The 18,152-nt window shown below is 42.2% G+C and overlaps 1 protein-coding gene across 8 annotated transcripts in view; it reads left to right on the top strand.

Moving 5' to 3' along the window:
- The window catches only part of tanc2a (tetratricopeptide repeat, ankyrin repeat and coiled-coil containing 2a), a 61,125-nt gene that overhangs the window by 35,721 nt on the left and 7,252 nt on the right, over nucleotides 1–18,152 (top strand). For all 8 annotated transcript variants that reach the window (XM_054759150.1, XM_054759151.1, XM_054759152.1 and 5 more), the window contains 22 exons: nucleotides 950–1,075; nucleotides 1,157–1,417; nucleotides 2,227–2,351; nucleotides 3,770–4,001; nucleotides 4,100–4,272; nucleotides 4,871–4,951; nucleotides 5,033–5,233; nucleotides 5,361–5,495; nucleotides 6,521–6,717; nucleotides 6,833–6,941; nucleotides 8,454–8,576; nucleotides 8,738–8,875; nucleotides 8,949–9,047; nucleotides 9,215–9,406; nucleotides 9,914–10,007; nucleotides 13,521–13,654; nucleotides 13,932–14,055; nucleotides 14,159–14,334; nucleotides 14,424–14,556; nucleotides 16,499–16,590; nucleotides 16,678–16,812; nucleotides 16,926–17,026. In XM_054759150.1, the coding sequence (XP_054615125.1) occupies nucleotides 950–1,075; nucleotides 1,157–1,417; nucleotides 2,227–2,351; nucleotides 3,770–4,001; nucleotides 4,100–4,272; nucleotides 4,871–4,951; nucleotides 5,033–5,233; nucleotides 5,361–5,495; nucleotides 6,521–6,717; nucleotides 6,833–6,941; nucleotides 8,454–8,576; nucleotides 8,738–8,875; nucleotides 8,949–9,047; nucleotides 9,215–9,406; nucleotides 9,914–10,007; nucleotides 13,521–13,654; nucleotides 13,932–14,055; nucleotides 14,159–14,334; nucleotides 14,424–14,556; nucleotides 16,499–16,590; nucleotides 16,678–16,812; nucleotides 16,926–17,026 (3,181 nt within the window). The remainder of the gene's footprint in view (nucleotides 1–949; nucleotides 1,076–1,156; nucleotides 1,418–2,226; nucleotides 2,352–3,769; nucleotides 4,002–4,099; nucleotides 4,273–4,870; nucleotides 4,952–5,032; nucleotides 5,234–5,360; nucleotides 5,496–6,520; nucleotides 6,718–6,832; nucleotides 6,942–8,453; nucleotides 8,577–8,737; nucleotides 8,876–8,948; nucleotides 9,048–9,214; nucleotides 9,407–9,913; nucleotides 10,008–13,520; nucleotides 13,655–13,931; nucleotides 14,056–14,158; nucleotides 14,335–14,423; nucleotides 14,557–16,498; nucleotides 16,591–16,677; nucleotides 16,813–16,925; nucleotides 17,027–18,152) is intronic.

Here is an 18,152-nt window from a genome sequence, read left to right as displayed (position 1 = left end):
TAGAGCCGGAGCTGTGCCATCCACATCCATGCTACATGCCCAGGGCCGTGTGCAACCGGGTTATTGCTAATATTCCAGTTATGATAGGGTTACTTGACTGCATGTAAACGTAGCCACTGAGTGAAAAAGATGTAATACACAAGGCACACCTTTGTGTGGCGCAAACACGAGGACAGGACCACGTGACACAGCAAACCATAGAAGAAGAAAGACAGACGTGTGTCATTTTTCAAGGCTCTTTTAGACTTACAGGAAGTAGAAATACTTCTGCGCATTATGGAGTATAAGACACAAAAAAATGAGGAGAATGTCGACTTGGGTTAGTTATGTCCGTCGAAATATTCAGATATTATGTTGGCTTATCGTCACAGCTCACTTCTGGTCACGTCACAGCGACGAGGCGGCGGTTGGTCGGCAACGTCATTGTTCTCGTATTTCGAAGCCGTTCTCAAAAAATACCGTTTCAGGTCACCCAGAACTCTGTTCCCGTGTGGATGAGTGGCTGAAAGCTAAAATATTTTGACTTGAAAACGTTTCCGTGTGGATAGCCACTGAGAACATTTTGTCAAGATTGGGAGATATGTTATTTTTTATTCAGATATGTGTGTTTTTATTCAAGTTTGAAAGATGCTGGTGCCAGCAACTCATACAGTGGTTTGTACGGATAAATACATTTATTACAGCTTCTCAATAGTAGCTCAAATCAGGGGAGACGTGAAAAATGTTGTCCCCTGGGTGGCATGGCAGAAAATAGAACCACTGTGTTCATTAAATCTAATGAGAAAGGACAGAACATAGGCTCGGTTCTAGTACCACAGAGGGAGCATGTGACAAACCGATGCTTGCAATGGGCGCATGAGATGCTCACGTGAACCGAGCTTACAGAGAACCGCTTTCCATACTCCCTGGTAACAACATTTACACTCAAGCTAATTTGCTTTTTGTTCAGCCACAAGTTCCGCTCACCTTGAAGACCTGGCCTACCTGGATGAACAGCAAAGGCCCGCACCTTCCAGGTCGTCCCTCAGAATGCCCAGACAGAATTCCGGAAATCGAGGTCAACAAGAGCCGAGAGGTAACGAAATACTCATGCGCGTACATGTGCTGGGTATTTTACACGTAGTATGACATACTGTCTTCCACTCTTCCTCTGCAGTTCAGTTCACGCCATATCTCAAACTGAAGCCCCTTCACTTTGAAATTCCTGGACTGTTGTCTGATTGGCGATTCACCGGAAGGGAGTGGCTCTTCAAGGAAGTGGACACCTGTCTGCGCAGCGATGACCCTTCCATCAACCGAGGGGTGGTAATTGTTGGAAACATGGGCTATGGCAAGACTGCCATCATCGCCCGCTTGGTGGCCCTTAGTTGTCATGGAAACCGCATGTGGCCAACATCCGCTCAGACACTGCCAAAAAGTAAGTAACACAGAAAAATAAAAGCTGTGATGTGGCATGAGATCTATACATAAATACGTGGAGCCCTCCACTGTTCTGACACAAGTGAACGAGGGATCAGATATAATCAGACCGATAGCGTCAAAAATTACCTGTATTAACTGTACAGGCACCGTTTTAAGCAACCGTCAAGGGAACATTTTCTGGTGTCTTCAAAATAGACAAGACAAGTTCTTTGAGAATAGTGAGAATTTAATAAAAGCTTGCATGCAAAGAGACAAATCAATACAACCTGAATGGACGGTTTCCAAATGGGGAAAATGGGGAGTGGTAATCTAAAATGAGATGCTAAAGCTATCTTAAAATGCCCACATGAATCTGAGCATGTGAAGGACACCTACCTTGAGCAGATAGCATATCATAGCATAAATACATATGTATGTTACTGCATAATTATAACTAAAATTAGTCAAAACAAATAGAATAATGGACACAAAACATTTTATAAGTGCAATAACAAACCATATTTTCCTGACAGTAACACTCAATATCTGCTGTAGGCATCTGAGAGAAGAGAGGCAGTTTGGCATGAATTGGAAGCATAAGACCCCCCCCAATGAGTTATTCCACCCGCAAAGAAAACCTCGTACTCCAGACAGCTGAATCATAATGCAGAATGAACCAAAACTAGACACACTGCCAAGCCAATGACTGCAAAAAGCTCATGACATGGTGGAAAATGAAACACCAAGTGAGATATAGTTAATGTTACAATATTAGAGAGAAGCTATGGTTTCAGAGTGTTTTTTGTATGCGTGCTTTGTTTTCAGATGCTGAATCTTTCCACCATGATTCGCTGGGAAGACGGGGAGGAGATGAAGGAGGAGGAAGCTGTCCAGGGACTCCTGAGATTAGGAGGAGACAGCAGGAGGCGCTGCAGAGGCTCGCAGGACAGGTAACACCACTTTACATCGAAATCTACTTGTAGTCGTCCCTCAGTACATCGTGGTTTTTCAAAAATTAATTAGTTAATAAAATGACAGTTGTTTTGTGGTTGACTATAGCCAATTATTAGTCAAAAAATATTGAAAGACAAATCATATTCTGGTCACTAGGCGGCAGTAATGTTACATTGATGAGACGTTACCTTAGATATAACGCTGCATGGAGTCAGCCATGGCATGGGGGGGGGAGAGGAAACGTTCTCCTCCCATTTTGTGTGGAAGTGGTAAGTTTTGGGCTTCTTACTGTCCTTCTTCCCCACTTTGTTTGAAACACGTTTTTACGTTTAGAACAAATAAATTGTAGGCTAACTAGGTAGATGGGTAGCTTGCGATATGCTATGACCGGCGGCCGTCTTTTATGTCCCTGCAATGATCCCATAGCTTGTGCATCAGTGTTGCGCAATGTGGTGTAAACAAAGAATAATAGGAGTGTAAAGGTGACTCTAGGGGTGTTATTTCATGTCTACACGGCTCTAATAATGATTTAAAAAAAATGTATTTAGGTCATAAACAGGTTTTATATTCTCGAACTACGAAAATCTTCAGTTTACTAATGTTGAATCCTACTTCGAGGAAATTCACTTATCGCGGTCGGGTGTGGAACCAATTAACCACGATAAACGAGGGACGACTGTATATGATACAAAGCATCACTCAGGCTGCCACTCACTAAAATATTTACTTCCACTTTATAAAAATGATGCTAATGTGTTACAGAACCAAACAGCAGTAGTTGAGCATTACATCTCCTCACGTCAGTGGTCATAGAAAGCTGTTTATTAGTATGACAGCCTCTGTCTGCTCTGTTACGGATTATTTTCCAACCATAATGCCTTTTCAGACGACAGATAGTTTGCTCAGAGCTGCTGTCAACTATGAAGTTCAAGTCAAGACTCCCTTTTTATAGCATCGCTCTACTCAAACATTTATATGACATGTGGCCTGAGACCCATTCATAACTTTGAAGGCGTACGATTTATGACCCGGACTGCTACCAGCCAACAGGGAGTGATCCAGATCTGGCTCAAATGGTATCTGCAGTATGTTGAATAATATCGGGTATATAACTCAGTTCTGCCAATTAGAACATGCAGAATGACAATTAAAATAACCTCTGCTAAGTGTATGTGGAAAAATGCATTACATTGATGTGTTTGTCTATGACAGCGGTGTCCAAAGTGCGGCCATCTGCCACATATTAAAAAAAAATAGCTAAACAATAGCTCGATTGATATATACTTTATTACTTCTGTGATACAAATTAATAAAGAAAATTTAAAAAACATGTAAAAAGGAGCAAAAATGCATAATTTAACGAGACAAAATACCAATGACACCAATAGCCCCCTTTCTGCATCTGCCTCTGCAGGTAGTTTCCTACCACTTCTGTCAGGCTGATAACTGCCACACGTGTCTGGTTCCGGAGTTTGTCCACACCATGGCGGCAAGGCTAACTGAGGCCCCACAGCTGTCAGCATATCGAGAGCTGCTGCATCGATCACAGCAGCTTCAGAGCTCACTCAGTCTGCGATCCTGCATCCAAGACCCAAGCTCAGCCCTCCAGAAAGGAATTCTAGAACCACTGGATGCTCTCTACAAGGGTACAATAGCCGCTTACTGGAAATGTTGGCAGAAAAGCTGCTAATATTCTGCAATACAGGGAAATACATAGTGTGATTTTGCTTTCTTTTTTCTGCAGAGAAGACACTGCATGTGGAGGGAACGGGGATCATTTTACTGATTGATGGGTTAAACGAGGCCGAGTTCCATCGGCCGGACTATGGTGACACACTGACGTCCTTCTTGTCACGAAACATACACAAATTTCCTCCATGGTTAAAGGTCATTGCCACTGTCAGAACCAGTCAGCAGGTATGTGTCTTCCAGATGTCCTAATTTATATGCAGTAGATCCCCGCTTTTCGTAGGGATTACGTCTCAGGGCCACCAGTGAATGGCGAAAAACTGCAAGTAATCAAATACAGCCTTAAAAATGGCCATTTGTTATACACGGCTCGCCCAAACCCAAACCCTCCTGTCAGCTTGACGTTGATGTTCTCCGATTTTGGATCAACATTTGCAATAAAAGTGAGTTGGCTCTCTGGCGCTCGTGACACAGTCTACATTTGAGCCCTAAATGTGCCTCATACACTTATTAACAAAGTGCGGCATCTCAACGCTCAACGAAAAAACATTAGCACTGAAAGATAAACACTTCAACATGTAACAGTTTGCTGTAAATTGTATATAAATTATTACCAATTTAGGGAGAATGAGATGTGTTTTGTGCAGAAAAAATGATTTAAAAATGTTGACGAAAAATATGCAAATTTGCTGAACTTGTCAAGGCTAAAGTGCGAATGTGCAGGGATCTACTGTGTAGGAAAATGTCCACCTGGCCACATGTAAGGATGTGCTACAAGTCACTGCATTATTAACAATCTTGTCATCTGTGTCTTATCTGTAATCAGGACATCACTCGGTCTTTACCTTTTTACCGCATCTCTTTAGACCGGATGGAGGAAAACAGTGCCATAGAGCAAGACCTGCAGGTAATACACACATAAACTACCTGTTCTCTATCTCTCTATTTATCTCGCTCTCAATACTTCACATTCAATTGTTCTATTTAGGGTTACCTGATGCAACGAATCCACAGCAGCCCTGAGATTCAGAGCAATGTGTCCTTAAGCAATGGTCGCCTCGACAACATGGCATTGGCCAAGTTGACAAGTCACCTAAAGACCTTAAGCAAAGGCTCTTACCTCTACCTGAAACTAACCATGGACTTGATTGAGGGAGGATACCTGGTCCTCAAGAGCTCCAGCTTTAAGGTGTGCACAGGGCAGAGGAAAAAATAAGACAAGTGAATTATGAAGAGAAATTTGATTTAATTGGCTGTCCTAAATAGTGCGTTGAAGTCTCAGTGATCAGACTTAACATCCCCGTGTTTCTTTTTAGGTGGTCCCTGTAAGCCTCGCCGAGGTCTACCTGCTGCAACTGAACATGCGCTTTCCCACACAGTCATCATTTTTGCGAGTTCTACCACTGCTCAATGTAACTGTAGCATCGCTGCACCCACTGACTGACCAACAGGTACAGGCCATCGGTAGTAGAAATCTGTTTTTATTTATGCTGATATGTAAATAGCAGGGGTTTAACGGTTTTTTTGGTTTGGTACTGAGGCATACCGATTTCCCACACGGTAAATGTTAAAAGTGGGAGACGGGACGTATGGAACTTGCACACAACCGTAAACAAATACAGTGGCTGCAGACCCTCTTCTGTCGATAAAGTCTCCTTTTTTGGGAAGACTGGACTGAAGTGCGTGAACAGACAAAGACAAGTGCGCCACCATTGTGCAGTAGAGATGGGGAACTTCAGCCAATAAGAAACTTTCATTGCTTAGAAATGCGATGATAAATAATATATAATTCACACTGTTCAGACTGTTAGTGTTGCACCTTCCTGCGTCGTTGCACTTCCCAAAAAAGAAAAAGATTGTCCAATTGCATATTCTAAAAGTAAAATAAATTCATTACTACTGATATCATTATATATTACACAAATTTGCCTTGTCACCTACAACACATTCAAATTCACAAATGAGAATCCAGTTAAATCGTTCTGGCAATCTACAATTTGCACATTTCTATGTGGCACCAACATCCACATAAGAACAAAGTAAAGTGCAAAGTGTAAAACTCTGGACTAATACAATCAGTATAAACCCCATTAAAGTTGTTCACACTAAAGATGAGCAGTTTTATGTTTAGCATTTTCTTCCCTTACCTTACCAAAAATGAAAACCGAGATCTATACCGAACCATGATTATGGCGTACCGTTACACCCCTCGTAAATACAGTAGCTTAAAAGGGCATATACGTTTATGTGCTAAACGCTAACAAAACAAAAATGTACTGAAATGAACATTGTCTTAGAATTTTTTAGCATTAGCCAATTTGTACAAGCACTATAAGCAACTCACAGTAACAGTAGTAGTATTAGTACTAACGCAATATCAGTATCAGATTACTGATGCTGAATATTGGATTGGGTCGTACCTACTTTTTATCCTGACTAGTACACCTGGATTGTAACTGTTCCCCTTTTCCATCAGCTCTTTGAGGTGGTGAATGCCGGCACACTTACAGGAGGGGCAATTCAATGGGCTGAGTTTCTGCAGCGTCTGGAGCAGCTGTCTCCTTTCCTGCTGCAACGGACTGATGGGAGTCGGATGCTCAACCACACCTCCTTCAGGGAATGGCTGGTATGGAGGGAGGAGGGGCAGGACGACAGGTTTCTGTGCGACCCAAGGTACACTGAAAAGAAAAGACTGAATTGATTCAATTTCAGGATCTCCTGGGGTGTTCATTCACTGGATCACGCAATGCGATGGATAAGAGACAGCATTGTAATGTTTTTCCTACAGGAGCGGTCACACTCTCCTGGCCTTCTGGCTCTGCAGACAGAGAGGAAAGTTGAATTGGCAGCAGACACTTGAACTGGGACATCACATCTTGAAGGCTCATATCTACAAGGTAGGTTCACGTACAAAGTCAAGTGGCTCGGTTCCTAACAGATGGCTTCTTAAGGATCATTATCCCTTCAGGAAACGTACGTAGAATTCCGGCTACAAGTGTGCCGAAAATTGCACATGCGCATCTGCACATAATGTTTCTTTTATAAATCACACTCCACCTGGAAATGTGTCACTCAGGGTTGGCCTCCTATCCCCATTCTCTGCACGCCGACTTTCAACCATGAAGCATCAATGCAAAACACCTCATTGGTGAAAATGCATATCATTGGGCTTGTTCATCAATGGCACTGCACCATGAATAGCCAGTCAAATGGATATTGAGGTGCTTATGGTCGAGTTGGAGATTTATCAAGCAGATTTAGTTTGAGAATCAGGAGTGATCTTGGTGGTGGTCGGAGAAGCCGTTGGCGAGAATTGGCAGCCACGTTTCCATCAGACTACCCCAGGGCAACTGTGGCCACAGGTGTAGATTACCACCACCACTTTGTGACCGAGGAGTGAATGAATAATGGGTTCACTTCATTGTGAAGCACTTTTGGTGCCTTGAAAAGCGCAATATAAAAATGGAATCAATTATTATGATTATTAATAAAATAATAACAACTACAATATATATACTAATAAATATACTATTTAATCTGAGGTGGAAGGAAGAAAAATACATACTGTACAATGGAACCAATTTACGTCAACACTTGACGTCAGCATAAGTGGTTGTCAACATAACCAAAATCATTTACTTGTGGTTTTGGTCAGAGACATAAGAAGAACGGGCATCAATACATTTGTGCATATTTTCATGTAGGTTCTTATGCCTTAGCGGGCCGCACGGTGACCTAGTGGTCAGCATGCTGGCCACCAAGAAGATCGGGAAGAACTGGGTTTGAATCTCCGTTTGGGTGGAGTTTGCATGTTCTCCCCGTCAGTGTGTGGGTTTTCTCCGGGTACTCCGGCTTCCTCCCTTTCAAAAACATGCATGTTAGGTTAATTGGTGACTCTAAATTGTCCATAGGTATGAATGTGAGTGTGAATGGTTGTTTGTCTATACTGTATGTGCCCTGCCATTGGCTGGCGATCAGTGACAATAAAGCTTTGGTATATATGCAAATCTTTCTCTCTCAGTGACTTAGCTATCTAAAAAATGTAATCTGTGCATTTTGTAAGTTGCTGTGGTAGAATCCTGGTTGATACTCCCATGCTTTTAGTTTGAAGCACTGAACAGGAAGTCACTGCGTGCATATTTTAATGGTGCGTAATGAGACAGTAGTTATGTCGCTGTTGTTGTTTCACGCTGTTTAGCAATTATGGGGAAATTAACAATATTAAACACATAATCAATATAAATAGACCAAATTTTTCAAAACAAATTAATATGACTATATTTTAACTGTTTTTCTGTAAAAGTGAAAATGCCTCAGCCTCCTGCTCTGTCTGTAGGATCAGTTATGCATGCCCAATGTGAAACGTGTCTAACATTTTGTTGCACTGTGGCATTTTTTCTCATGCCCAGGGCTTAAGCAAGAAGCTTGGGGTTTCGTCCTCGATTCTGCAGGGCCTTTGGCTGTCCTACAGCACGGAGAGCTTGAATGACGCACTGTCATCATTGCGAAACCTTTACACCCCAAACATCAAGGTATTGTGATTACAACCAAGATCAACAAGTGAAGGGCAAAATCACAACATTTTCCACTTGCCTGTATATACTTACTTTGTGTCGGCTCGATATCAAAACTCGCCCACCCCAGTTAAATGCTTAACAATGGTGGATTGTGACCTGGCTCCCTGCTTTCTCAGGTTAGCAGATTGCTGATTATGAGCGGGGCTGATGTGGATTATCGCAGTGGTGTTCTGAACAACGCTCCTCTGCTGTGTGTCCACGCTCACTTGGGCCACGGTGATGCCGTGGCCCTTTTACTTGACCACGGAGCTCAGGTACAAAAAATAAACATTATAATTGTAGAACATGGAAATATGTTGGTTTGCAGTTGAAACTCCGTGTGTTTAGGTGGATGCACAGTCACAAGATGGTTTGACTGCACTGGGATTTGCTGCTTCAGCTGGACATCTGGATGTTATCACCCTGCTGAGTCAGCACAGAGCCAAGGTAATGGCTGACAATTGTAGTTTTTCTCACTCACCAACCAAATCACACATCTTTTAAGATTTTAGAATGGTGAGGAAAGATAAACTGGATTTTTGCAGTAATGTCTGCCAAGGTGTGGAGAAGGCAACAAAAACAGACGTGTCTTTCTTGTGTCTGCGTGTACTCAGGTGGGTCACGTGGACAGCTCAGGCCGGTGTGTGTTGGTGCATGCAGCTCAGCGGGGCCACCTCCAGGTGCTACGCTTCCTGCTGAAGCTCGCTGACTGGAGCTGCACTTCCTGCTGTGGCCACAGGGGGGTGAGCAGGAGCCAGGCGGTGCAGCAGGCATTGACCGCAGCAGCCAGCATGGGCCATTCAGAGGTACACACATTGATTGTGCAGTGGAACCGTTGATGTCGATGCCCCCCGGACCAGCTGACTCACATCAACATAAACGGTTGTCGACATAACTGAAACCAAAACTCCCCTTTACTTGAATTTCTCTTGGAGACGATGATAGTATACTTTATAACAAAGCTGCTGCAGTAATTTCGTTGTGTTTTGGGTTGGCTTGTCAACGTAAACTGTTTCCACTGTAGTATTGTTACACATTATTTTGATTATTTAATGATTTATTATTAATAGAGTATTGATTTGATCCATTGTTATTGCATTAATAATATATTAATCATTATTTATTTTATTATATTGTCTTAATATTGATCATTTTGATGCATTACTTTGGTCCTGAGTACACATATAACATTTTATATTGTATTTTAGACTCATTAAAAACATACTGATTTATTCAATCTTAATACAATAAAGAGATTTTTTTTAATTATTATTATTTTTTTACTACAACTGTTTTTTTTTTTGTGTGTGTAGATTGTGTCTCATCTCCTGGATCCTCCAGATGAAGACAATAAAGAGGAGGAAAGACCAGAAATCAACACCCTCGACAGTCTGTGGGGAGAAACAGGTATTTAAAGTCCCAGAAGTGCAATGCATTTAAAAAATGACAATATCCAATATTGCAGTACGGACTAATATTTATAACATGAGTAGAAAAATGAATATGCACACGTGTATTACATTATTCGTACCGGATGCCCATCAAGTCTCATTTTACAAATTGATTACAAAAACAAATGAATAGACAGGCGTGCAAGTCGGTGTCTTACATACTTAATCCTGTTTTGATTGTCTATCCAATTTTGTTTCAGCAAACCACGACACACATCGTGCCTTCCTTGAGGAGGGTTTAGTCAACAGAAACTGTTTCATCAACACTGTACCTGAAATTACGACAGCGTGTTAGGGACACAAAGAGAAAAAAGTTGTAAATTTACAAGAAAGACGTTGTACCTTTTTATAAGAAAAGTCGTACATTTACAAGAAAACAGTCGGGCATTTACGAGAAAAAAAGTCGGGACATTTTCAAGGAAAAACATTTATAATATTACCTTTGCCCCGGGCCAAAGGTGACGTCATATTATTCTGCTGAAGAATGAAGTGATCCCAGCCCGTGTATTTTACGAAATATGAGTACGTAATTATTATGGAGCGTTATGAGGAGTTCCCAAAAGATTGACTGCTAAAAGCAACACTGTCGCTGTCACAAGTGGGAGTCGCCACTTGTAAAAAGGGGCGGAACCCAACGCAAGGAGTCAGACCAAAAATAGAAACAAAAGGTATTTAATAACATAAAGTGTCCCGAGCGGGAAAAGTACAACACAAGGGAAAGTCACAAACCAAAAGTAGAAAAACACAAAACGCTGCCAGCAGAAGGCTGACAGGAATAACTAGAATGCAACTAAGAAATACTGCAGGCAAACCTGAGCTGGAACAATAACTAGTGTAACAGGAAATAGTACTGAGCAGAGGGACAAGGGTGAGCCAGAAAGCGGGGAACAGGTAGCAAGGAGTACAATCTGGCACTGGTCCTGAGTTGCTGCTGAGTATATGAAGGGTGCCAGATGAGATTGCCTGCAGGTGTGTGCTGGGGACTCCACCCACACCGGCTGAAGCTGCACAGAGAGCACACACACAGCAGGCGGCAGCAGAGCGACAAACACCATCGTAACAGTCGCCGCCAATAGATCGAGGAAGGACTGCTGACAGAGTAATGCTGAGCGTGTAATGGGCACGTTAACACTTGTTTCCATTTATCAACACTCAACATTGCACAACTTTGACATTTTAACACTTATCAATTTAAAAAATAAATAAATTGGAGCAAAAGCGTTTTTTTTTAACTGTTTGCAGTAGGTCTTGTTGTATCTCGTTGTGGCCACCAGATGGCAGTGTCGATGTGAGTGCCTAATTATTCATATTGCATATTCCATATTGCATTTTATTCCTGGTGAGCATAGCGTATTCCTTCCTCTGAAAATCTATCTCGCTTATAGATGGATAATATCATCATACTCTTTTTTTTTTTCCATTTTTTTCCCTCCATGTCCCCAGGGGAACCTCCTAGGTTCCCAATAAATGGTGACGCCATCTCCGAATTAGTTAAACATTGAAACAGTGGCACTTTCATAGCTGATTTTAAGCTGAAAGCCTTGAGTTTAGCCAAAGTTACCATGGCGATAGAGCTGCTTGAAAAGAGAACTACCATCACTTAACACGCAAGTCCAGCTTTCAACTCAAGACAGCTCGCTAACCCACTCAACTTGCTTCGCCCTATGCCCCCCATGTATATTGTTGATAAATACGAACATAAAAATAGGTTTTAGCCTGTTAGCTTCTTTTATTGTTATATATATTAAAAGGAGTAACATTAGGTATTGGTGTGCGGAGGCTAGTAGAGTATATTTTGGTGAGCTTTACTTGACTAGAATTTGTGATTACTGTGGTGGTAGTTGCAGTACTATACAATTGTACATCATACTAAGAGCAGTTTGGTAACCTTATTTAACTTATTTATTTACATGCCATGGAAAAATATTAGAAACTGCTGTGTGTATGATGCAATGAAGTTGTACACTACTGTGAACTAGTACCACCAAAATACTAAATATCGTTTAATGAATGTTTGTTTCTTTGACAGTGTGAATGACAATATTTATACTTGCCTTTATACTTTATACTTGTCCTGTGTATGTCTTTTTGTCATTCATGTGACTCCGTCTGAAAGTTATAAATTGTAAAGACAGGTTTCGATCACTGACGTCATTAATGATGTAAATCATTCATGAATGTTGCACTACACTGACCTCTACTGGAACGTGTGCATTACAGCGCAATCATGACAACATGGCTTTGTCAATTAGAACAGTGATCCCGCACAGAAAAAAAAAAAAATTCCATTATTTAATTTTTTTATATATTTTATTTTGAAAAGTGGCCGGATTCTCTCTGTTACATCCGTCTCACTTGACCCATGTCCATTGTGCGTGTGCTAACTTTATCTCATGCCACACTGATAGACTACTACTGTATTTTTACCATTTTTCTTTCACCTCATATTTGGTGTCAAATGCTGATACTATGTGGGAATGCATAAAGGTAAGTTTTGATGACTTATTGAGTGCTAATGTGCATATTTGTCTCAAGTTAATTCATGCTAGCGCACTGCCTTTTACGACACACGTCAAACAGCGATGTACAGTTATAATCTTTCTGGAAAAACTTGGCTTGAACTTGAACTGGTGGATGGTGGGTCGGCATTCATTTTGTGCTTTTACCCGAATTAGAACACATCCTAAGGTGTGCACGTGTTTAGTATTGATTCTGTTTAGTAATTGAATAGTAGTTATTATTCATTATGTAGAATTGATAACATTGATCGCTTTGTTTGTGATGTCAATTCAGCGTTAAAAATGATACATTTCATGAAATAGTGTGGAACTATCCATCCATTTTCTACACCGCTTCTCCTCATTAGGGTCGCGGGGGCATGCTGGAGCCTATCCCAGCTGACTTCGGGCGACAGGCGGGGTACACCCTGGACTGGTTGCTAGACAATCGCAGGGCACATATAGACAAACAACCATTCACACGCACATTCATACCTATGGACAATTTAGAGTCACCAATTAACCTCACCTGCATGTTTTTGGAATGTCGGAGCAAGCCGGAGTACCCGGAGAAAACCCACGCGCACACGGGGAGAATCGAACTCTTCCCGATCTCCAGGCTGTTACTGTGTTGGCCAACGTGCTAACCACTAGACCACCGTGCGGCCCAGTGTGGAACTAATGGCTGCTTATTTTTAAATGCTTTTCTTTTGATTTTTCATTGATTTTATGTGTAAAACCTTTAAAATCTTAGGTGAAATATACTGCACGCCAATCTGAATGTTTTTAAGTTTCCTTTATAAACAAACATGGCATTTTCTACATGTCCACTTCTTGTTAATTCTCTTATGTTGTCATATACTCTCATACATTTTCTAACCACTAAACAAAAAACACTATTCGGCATATATATTCCTGCCTGCTATAAGTGTACATGTTTGTTTATGTTTTGTCCATCTTGTCTCTCTAAGCCTTGACGGCAGCAGCAGGAGGTGGCAGGTTGTCAGTCTGCACCCGGCTGTTGGATCAAGGTGCTGCTCTGCAGCAAAGCAGCAGACGGGGGGTCGTGCCACTCTTTTGCGCAGTCCGGGGAGGCCACTGGCAGGTGCGGTAGAACCACACAAGTGTACAGTGGAACCTGTTTAAACTGACAACCTGTCTTAAAGTCCAGTGTGTTCTTATTGCCCACTTAAGTCAGCGTCTCCATACTTAGTAGAGCTCTTTTGTTGATTGAGTTTTTCTGGCCATGGCTGTTTTTGGTTATGTCAACGTGAGTCAGCCAACCTGAGGGATGTCGACTTAAACAGGTTCCACTGTACATTTGCATCAGTTGGATTCTTGCAGTGGACGTTTTTGAGTTGCCTTCTCGATTATTGTCTCAGGTGGTGGAGCTGTTATTGAATCATGGAGCGGAGGTCAACATGATGGACCAGCAGGGTCGGACCGCCTTGATGACAGCTGCATCAGAGGGTCACATGGCCACAGCCAAATTGCTGCTGGATCATGGTCAGTTGAGTCAAAGACATGGAAACAAATAGCTGAAGTTCTAAATGTTTTGTCTGTATTCACTTGTACTAGCTGTGATACATAATGGACACAATGTTTTTAGGGGCCTCTCTGGATCAGGCTGACAGGGAAGGTTTAACAGCGCTGAGTTGGGCCTGTCTGAAAGGTCAGCTCCAATTGGTCAGAGAGCTGGTGGAGAGAGGCGCAACCACAACACACACTGACCGCAGTGGGCGCACACCGTTGGATCTGGCTGCCTTCCGTGGCGACCCCGAAGTGGTCAGTGCCATTTGTGGCATGTGTCTTTTGCTAGATACTTTCCAAATTGCAGTCAATCCACCACGCTCAAGATTTGTGTCTTTGTTCAGGTGCAGCACCTGGTGGATCATGGAGCGTCCGTGGAACACACAGATTCCAGTGGCATGCGTCCACTGGACCGAGCAGTCGGTTGCAGAAACACTTCAGCAGTTATTGCTCTGCTCAAAAAGGGAGCTAAGATAGGTAACGAGTCAGTGAATTGAATGTTACGTTGCTTGTGCCTTAAAAAACTTGGTTTTCAGCAAGAAAGAGCCAATTCAGCAGATGGAAATCTCTCAGCATGTAAAAAAAACAGCAAGAACTTTACATTTTAATTTATATACAGCACCTGTTAAAAGTTTGGAGACACTTTCACATTCGTTAGTAGCGGGGTCACAAGATCTCGTGTCACAAGATTTCCCGTTCAGAAAAAACCTGTCTTGCGATAATAAATAAATCAATTAATCACACGATAAATTAAAATGAACTTGATAAATTTTCCGGGCTCCGTATATTGCCACAGAGTGACACCTCTTGTCAGTCATATCGTCGCTTTGTCTCTGTGGTGGGAGGCGGGGTTGCTAGTAGGGGTGGGAACCTCTGGGTTCCTCACGATACGATATGCGATACAAGGCTCACGATAACGATTATCTCACCATATGGCGATACAGTGATTATCGATATATTGGTCAGGAAATTAATCTACGATAATCTGCGATACTACTATTAAAAGAGAAAAACATATTTTAAAATGAGAAAAAAAACATGTTTATTTGGCACTTAGTGCAGCATTTCTGTAAACAAATGTCTTCTTAAGACACTTATTGCAATATTCCTGTAAACAAATGAGTGTCTTTCTAACACAGTCACTATTGTAGTGCAGCATTTCAGGAACAAACCTGTAGCTTATTTTATAAACGGTGACATCATTTCTGTGCAACACTGATGTAAAGTGCAAATTTACTGCAAGGCAGTTGAGGGAACCAACAAAATTTGATAAACATGCTTTGGTGAAATGTTTTCGACTTGATATTTCGTAGCGTGGCTGCAAAGTGCGCATCAAAAAGCGAAACCCATCATTCTCGACAACACTTTACGGCCGCAGATCCTTGCAAATAAACACAGATATGCCGTGAGTGGTTGACTTTGACCTGGGGGAGTTGAAAGGGAGTTTTGCTTGAAGTAGAGCCCCCACGGTGGTCTGGCCACGGCTTTTTGGCTTACTAGCTCTGGGTGATGGCGCTGCAAGTGGCTGCGCATATTCGTTGTGTTTCCAGTATATGTTAACTTTTGTGAAACAGTTCTTGCGTGTAGCAAAGTCCTTCTCCAGCTTTGTTCCACCATCAGTACTGTAAAACCCCAAATGCATCCACACTTTTGACTTGTAGGCTGCCGGTGCATCTTTCAACCGTTTTCCGCTCGTGTCCGCCATGTTCTCTCTTGTTGTGTGTTTACTTCGTTTGCCGACTTTTCCGCCGCTCCCGCGAGGAGGCCCCCTAGCGGACTGCCAAGGAATTGCGCAAAAGGAACTAATAATGAGTGAGGCAGCTTATAGTGAACGCATGGAAATCAAAATTGTCGATACTTGGCGGGCGCATATCGATAATCGATCAGGAGATAAAATATCGCGATATAGCCCCATATCGAAATATTGTCACACTCCTAGTCGCTAGCATACACATGCAGCAAAAGTGGAGCATCGTGAGGCGCAATGCAAGGTAACGTAGTTTTCCCTAGGAGGGAAAAAGATGCTTGCAAAGTCAAATGGCACAGGGTGAGCCCATCACCACGAAAGAGCAAGTATGCCAAATTTATTCAAAAGTGGTAGCAACAAAAAAGGCAACACAACAAACCTGCCAACCTCAAACATATGCACCTGACCCAGGTTTGGCTCTATACGTTTAATAAAAGTTTGGAGACATACTCGCTCATACAAAAGCATCAAAAAGCCCCTATAAACTTTTGACTGGTGCTGTACTGTATATAAATTAAGGTGGCTCAATAAATGTAAAAGTTTGGAAACACTTTCTAATGCAATGACATGGGGAGGTGTCGCTAAACATTTTACTGGTACTGTATATTTGATTACATTGTGGTAAAGTAAAGGTCCCATCGCTTGAGATTTTACTTGTTTATGTGTGTGAAGGACCAGCAACCTGGGCTATGGCTACGTCTAAACCAGACATTTTAATGGTGCTCATTAGTAAACTGGTTCAAGAGGGGGACAAACTATACAAGGTAACACGTCAATTTAAATGAGTCACTTTTAAAAAAGGATTGAGTGTTTTTATGAGGAATGTGTGTGTGTCGCGTTTTGTTGTGCAGCAAGGCAAAGTGAGGGAAGCTGCTCATTCCTATCAGTCAGCGCTACAGAAGTTTCCAGGGGACGAGATGAAGACCTTCAGACAGCTGAGAGTGTGTGTGCTCCTTAACCTGTCACGTTGTCGCCGCAAGATGAATGTGAGGCTGAATACAATGTCTTGTGCTTCTGGTGTGATTTCTCATTTGAATGAAAATGGATCTCACAAATATTATATCCTCTGTCTTGGCATGGTCTACTATTTCGCCTGCAGGATTTCAGCCTCGCTGAGGAGTTTGCCACCAAGGCTCTCGAACTGAAAGCCAAATCGTACGAGGCCTTCTATGCCCGAGCTCGAGCCAAACGCAGTCGCAGGTAAGCGTGGCAACCATGGGACTAGAATTTACTTAAACGGAACAAGCTAATCGGACCCTAACAAGATAGCTACAGGTGGTCCTCGTGTTAAAGCGTTGAAAAATCTCATTAACCCATTGAGTGCCAGTCATGTTCAGAGCACAGGGCGCCATCCTGCCAGAGTTTTTGGGCATTTTTGCTGAAGTTTCAAGACCCACAGAATATTGAGTTTTAGGAGTTGATAAACATTGAAACTATCTAAAGACACTTTAGACTCTCTTCTTTCGTCAGAAAAAAAAGTTTGTTTCTAGCCTTTGTGGGTTTTTAGATATTGGCGCTAGAACATAGGGTAGTTTCAACAAAAACACTTTTTTTTGGATGTGGGGATGAATCCCTGCTGCTGACCGATCCAGACAGCAGCCGTTCGTCCGAAGAATCGGGGTCGGGTTCTGGGTCACCCGACTCTGAACTGCTTCCGGTGTCGCGCCACATGGCTCAGCAACGCTAAGCACTAGCTTGTTGCTTCGGCTGCCACTGTTAACTGCATTTGCGTCTACGTCACCTACATCACCCATGTCACCTCTATCTTTCGCGATCGCGTCCCTACTAAAGGCAGATCCACCGCCAGACAAGCTCTGTGACAGTGTTGGCTGCCTTTTTTGTCTCTGCTCGATTTCTGAATGTATTTCGCCATTTTCCTCTCTCAACCCACAATCCGTCTTCTTCATAGACAATCTGTCGCTGCCGATTGGAGGACAAGGGAACTGTTGCCCCCTACTGGGACAGAAATACATTGCCTGCAAGGCAGAAATTCACACGCAAGATGAATAAGACTTTGATCTGTAGCTCCCGTGGAAAAAAACAAAAGATGTCAATAGACGTCTTTGGCAGTGAAAGAGTTAATAATGAATGACAGTAATCCCTCGTTGTCACAGTTAGTTACAGATCCGACCGTGATAAGTGAATTCAAATATTAATAAAATATTTTTGTAGTTAGAGTATAGAAAACCTGTTTACGACCTCCTAAATACGGTTTTAACATTAGTAGAGCCCTTTAGGCATGAAATAATACAATATAGACTCGCACGTTAGCATTGGGAGAGTTCCTTGTTGTTTATTTACTTCCTGTTCTGTACAGTACTCCCTG

This window comes from Dunckerocampus dactyliophorus, chromosome 18, assembly GCF_027744805.1.
Source record: "Dunckerocampus dactyliophorus isolate RoL2022-P2 chromosome 18, RoL_Ddac_1.1, whole genome shotgun sequence".
Lineage (NCBI taxonomy): Eukaryota > Metazoa > Chordata > Actinopteri > Syngnathiformes > Syngnathidae > Dunckerocampus > Dunckerocampus dactyliophorus.
The sequence above is the reverse complement of the archived record's forward strand: the minus strand, read 5'-3'. Positions and strand labels throughout refer to the sequence as shown.